General features: G+C 36.7%; 1 protein-coding gene across 1 annotated transcript; it reads left to right on the top strand.

Moving 5' to 3' along the window:
* Positions 1-324: 324 nt before the first annotated feature.
* Positions 325-4,980, top strand: LOC110448712 (ornithine decarboxylase antizyme 1-like). The gene is given in 5 exon segments (XM_021495098.1): positions 325-492; positions 2,005-2,059; positions 2,061-2,371; positions 2,746-2,831; positions 3,555-4,980. Coding segments are annotated over 5 exon segments (675 nt in total). The 5' UTR covers positions 325-394; the 3' UTR covers positions 3,680-4,980.
* Positions 4,981-5,763: the final 783 nt, after the last annotated feature.

The following is a 5,763-nucleotide window of genomic DNA, read 5'->3' as shown; positions in this document are numbered from 1 at the left end:
ATGGAGGATAATATACATCGATGTATTTTGTAAGTGGCATTGATCTGCCTGGGTATCCAGTCCATTGCCTAAATTTTATATAGTTTGGGTGGTTCAGGGGAGGTAACTCCTAATAAATATGTTCATTTACATATTATATTTCTATTCGAATTCAGGATGTCTACCAACGTTTCTGTCTATTTACCACTAGTTGTGTGATATGTGTCCATCTGTTTATAATATATCGTACTTAACGTCTGTTTATCAAGTACAGTTTCGTTTCGTTCGATTGTGTAATTTGTTTTTCGGAATCAGACTCATGACGTCACGGTAGTGCTTGGTATATAAACAAATTGAACCACATATCAGTAGAGTTAACACACTACGTTTGGGTCCATCCCAGACCTGAAAAGATATGTTGAGGGCCGCTGACGCGATCGTTATAGACGAAAACTTTGGCCCGAAAGCGCAAGAGAAAAAAGAAAAGATGCCTGCTTTACAAAGCACTAATATGTAAGTAAAAGTTCCTAATAAACGCATGTTGGATCAGCTGATAAAAACAAAAGCTCCATTTGACGTAGCAAAATATTCACGGCCGCCATTGTTGATTAAGGAAATTTTCCGTCGTCATTTATGGAATATCCCATTTTCTTGAAAATAGCTCACGTTCTTACTTGCCTTTTCTGTAATAAATAAAATGCAACTATTTAATGACAAAGAGTCGACATAAATCCGTCGACAACTTCCCTCTGGCGTGTTTGGGTTTTTTGACTCGTAAACGAAGCGATGATAGAGCAGTAGGCCTAGTTCTCGATGACTTTTCGATTTTAATGTGACATCTTAAGTACAATAAAGGATAACTTGATATTCATCTTTTGTCATAACGCCATGCAACATTTATCAGCAATACATTATTCAAGACGTCTTACGCTGGTCCAGTACACTGCCGATTGAGCTGTATATATATACTGTAGCTGCCAAGACCTATACTAGGTGTATTGACTAGGTCTTTTGAGCTATTTTCATGTGATTTTGAAGGAAACAAAATAAAGTCGCTTTTAAAAGAAGATTTTATCATCAGCTTGTTAACAAAGACATTAAATATAACGTTAAGTATTCTTTTTAAAAAATAATGATGTAAAAAAAATCGGAAATTTTACATTTACGAAAAAAACATCTAAATGTATACTTTTTGTAGTCAACATTACGATAAACCTTATTGTTTTATGCGGCTTTGATTTAATGAAAATTGAAATCTGAGAAATTATAGCTCAATACAGTGATAATTTATAGGTGAATATAGCTATATAGCCCAATCGGCAGAGTGTACTGGACCTGTTAAGCTAGGCATACTATGTGATGTTACACTACTGAACACGTTTTGATCCGACAAACTGGCCTTGGCTTACTGAGCCCTGACCAGCTATCACAAGGTCGTGGATGACATTCTGAAACACTACACGTGGACATTCTTAATAGATATATATTGGAGAAACCCAAGTACACCATGAATGGTTTTCTTTTTCAAACCGTCGGTGCCTTATGCCCTCCACTCGGATCACTAGGACATCATGATAAAAGTACCAAGCAAATATAATCCAATAAAATCTGGTCGTATCATTCTGTATGTGCAAGTTTACTTTTTATCATGATCGGTCGACCATATCTAATGTAAAAGGAGAAAGAAAAATGCAGCAGCCTGACTGGGGTTTGAACCAGGGATCGGCCCTCCGAACTCTAGACTGACTGGGGTTTGAACCAGGGATCGGCCCTCCGAACTCTAGACGGACGCTCTACCAACCAAGTCACCTGATCGGCGGTCGACCTAGTCCAGTTCCGCATTTTTTCCGAAGAACATCATCATAGAAATAAATGAATATATGTCTCGAGAATAAATGATTTATAATAACATTTCTCACCAAAGGTATTTATTTGGACAAATTATTAAATTAATTTTTAAATCAATTATTTATTTTTGTATATATTTTTTTTCAAATCCCTTAGTTATGATTTTGTCTGTTGCAGCCTGTCCCACCAGCGGTATTGTATATCGCTCGGCCCAGGGCCTCAGTGGTGCTCCTGATGAGCCCCGCGCCGCCTGTGTGTCATTCGTGGCAGAGGGCAGCGGCGTGGGGGTTATAACAGAGCCCCCTGTCAATGCCAAAAGCCTGTTCACCAAGGGAGAGAACTCCTCATCCACTGATGAGGACAACCATCAGTCTCTCAATGTCAGCGTGAACACTTTGGTAGGAACAGCTCACCTTGCATCAAGTGTGAGCTTTGTGGTTACGCTAGCCGAGCAACTACAGGTCACCTGGGAAACGCTTCTCACCAACGGGAAGCTGTACGTGGAGGTGCCACCAGGAATCCTTCCCGAGGGTTCGAAACAGAGGTCAGTGGAGGTCGCTCTCACATTTTTGTAGGAGTTAGCATTGCTGGAGATTATTCTTCAATGAAATATGATTGAAATGTGGAGCGTGTGTTACAAGACTTAAATAGTTTTGGGCGTCACCTGAAAAAGTAAAATGTTTTTATAGGTTTTTTTGTGAGGGGTGGAAAAGTTTTTACAGTTTTATTGAGAGGGGTGGGGGGAACAAAGTTAGATATTTCGAGGGAAAGTGGCATTTTGTACTTTAGGTAGTCAAATGGTATTTAGGGGGAAACGATTGAAGGTGTTGTTGTTTTATATTTATGGTTAGAAAATGTTAAGCCGTACATATATTTATATTTTGTTCTTGAATTGACAAAAGCATGCTTTCATTACAGCTTGGTCACCTTGCTAGAGTATGCCGAGGAGAAACTGCACTGTGGACATGTGATTCTGTGCCTGAGGAAGAGCCGCACAGATAAGGGTAAGTCTGATATGGGATGTGAACTCTGTATTTGACCCATAGCATCCTGTCTGAATATCACTCTCAATATCATTTGGTGGTCAGGTGACGCTGTGGATGGCACACTTACCTTTTACCATCCCAGGTTTGATTCCCCTATCAGACGTGTAAAGTAATGGGGTTGGTTGCCCGACCACGTAGGTTTTCTCCAGGTACTCCAGTTTCCTCCCATGTTAACTAAAGATCTACAAGCTCTAACATTCAGGCCAACAAGAGTGATTAATAAAACAAAAAAAGTTGAAATAACTTAGGTTGAAATAACTTGTTTCAATTGTGGTTAAGTAAATAAAGTTTATATGAAATTGTGGTTAAGTAAATAAAGTTTATATGAATAATACCAGATATCAAATACGACTATAATTCTACCATTTTCTCTCAAATCTGTCTTGTTCGTCATACACAATACTTACATAATTGTTCTGTATAGATGTATTATACACATATATCTATAAGTCAACACAATGTAGATCTCTTCTGCATTCAATGAAATAAAGGCAGAAAGGGTTAAAAAGGTTATGAAATGAAATGTCGCCTCATTATGCGTTACTGCATCATGTCTGTATTCTAACAAATCGAGAGATTTTCCTGTGATTCAAGACGGTAAAATGATCTAGACCTGTGTTTTGTTTTGTAGCTTCCCTGATGAGAGCAGTAAATGATCTAGACCTGTGTTTTGTGTTGTAGCTTCCTTGATTAGAGCCTTCATGTTTATGGGTTTCACCATGGCGACTCCTGGAGACCCTCTGGTTCCCGATGTGGCAGACCTTCTCTACATGGTCTACACCATTGAACCTGATGACCTCGGCTAGACGAAATCCGATTGGACAGCCCAGGACACATGATGGCAAACGATTGGTCAGTCATCCCTGATGCCCAAACAGAACGCTTTTAAAGTATTCTGATTGGGGGGAGAGATACCTGTATGGAGGGAGTTGATTGGACGATTGTTTTGCCTCTGTAGAATAGGCTTTTGGCATTATGCTTATTCTGCCCTAAAAAAAAACTTCTTTTTTTCAATGTATTTTATATTGTCGAGTTTGTATAATTTTCTATATTAATCAGAAAAAAGTTGTCTCTTTCTGTGTAAACTTGGGTACAGAGCAGAAAAGTGATTAAAGCAAAATGATTATAACAGACTAAAAATGTTAACTAAATACATATGGAAGCTCTTTGTGGTGATCAAAGAACACATTATAGAGCCAGAACAATGCATTTCTGAGTATAAAACATTGTTTGTGTGAAGTAAGATTGATCAAAGGAAAGCCGTTATAGCTGCTGTGAGGAACAGACAAAATGTCTTTTACGTTAATGAGATCAAAAGCCGAGACGAATGAGGAACACTGAGTACCCTGTCTCCGAACAAACTGTTTCAGGAATACCAATTTGTGAAATATTTTATTTTATGTCTATTGATATTAATTGTAAAATTATACTTTACAAAAAAAAATGCCCAAGATTGAACAGATGTTATCAACTTCTTTGTTTCTGTTGCCCCTTGTCACGAGTCGACACACATTCTATTTATAGATGGAAAAAATACAAAAAAAAGTGGAAAAAATATATAAAAATGTACAAAAAAACTTGAGAAACATTACAAGATACTACTACTTTGTAAAGCAGGCATGGACGTCCCATGTCACACCTTGTCATGTCATCATTTATTTTTTATTGTAGATTTTTTTTTTCATTCACATTTTAAATTCATTGATATATGATGTCTACAAAAACTTGTAAAATACAAATTGGAAGTGGGAAGAACAAATATGTATGTATATTTACTTTACGTGAATAATATCTAAAAACTGGACTGAAAAATATCTCGTCAACCCCTGATGTCAATTAAAAAAACAACTTGCATCAATTAGAATCGGTTCATTGCACGGTAGGTCTGTTGAATTATTTTTATCATCATTCCAAAGCAAGAAAAATATATATTTATAGTTTTCAGTTAGCCACTTTTTTTTACGAAGCCCTTGTATTTGACGAGATTTGTCCCAGTAAATAAATGCACTTGCCGTTTTGAGTGAACACACTATCTTTAGGCTGCATCATCAATCTAACAATGTTTTTATGTGAAATTTTCAGTGTAATAAAAATTGGAAAAATATCAGTATTTTTACTTTTGTTCATGCAAATTGATTATGTGCTGTTTATTGTAGATTGATTGTATTCCTTGTGTCTTCACGTCTTGATGTGCCCCAATATCACAATTGTCTTCAAATTTGAGTTGCTAATTTTTTTGTTGGTGATTTTTTTTTTTTTTAAATTTTAACTTCTAAATGAAAAAACTTACCAAAAAGCCAAAGAATTGTTACACGTTCATGTGTTAATCTGTTAGGATTGTTTTATTCAAGGTCCAAATCATCTTGCTTACACTGGGCCTATTTTAAAGTTGAGACAATTATGATCTTGGGGTCAGCTGGACTTCTATTTCATCAACAGGTCCGAGACACACACAAACATAGTCACTGGTGTGTGTTAATTTAAAACTTACCAGTGATTTAAAATGTTAAAGTGTCTGAAAATAACACTTTTGTAATTTTTCAACCGTACACTTCACAAATAAAAAGAGTAAATCCAAGAGGATGAAAATTATGGTCTTTCATATTGAAATGAGGCATTTTTATGCCCCTACAAGATAAATGAGAGCATCCTCTATACTCTTCGAGTTACGCTCACTTACGTTCTTTGCACCCCTGGAATATGTGGTAGAAAAATTGAAGGTATGTGGCTTGCTATTTGATTGGTCTCTGGTAAAAAAAAATGACCAATTGCTTGGCTGATACCTGACCTTGGAAGGTTACAGAGGAGCAGCACCAACCTTCTAATTTCACCTTAGCTAACAGGGATTCTTTTGATATACATCAAAGGATCAAACTAGTCTTTGTCTCAT

The sequence above is a fragment of the Mizuhopecten yessoensis genome, unplaced genomic scaffold (genome assembly GCF_002113885.1).
Source record: "Mizuhopecten yessoensis strain PY_sf001 unplaced genomic scaffold, ASM211388v2 scaffold4179, whole genome shotgun sequence".
Classification (NCBI taxonomy): Eukaryota; Metazoa; Mollusca; class Bivalvia; order Pectinida; family Pectinidae; genus Mizuhopecten; species Mizuhopecten yessoensis.
The sequence above is the reverse complement of the archived record's forward strand: the minus strand, read 5'-3'. Positions and strand labels throughout refer to the sequence as shown.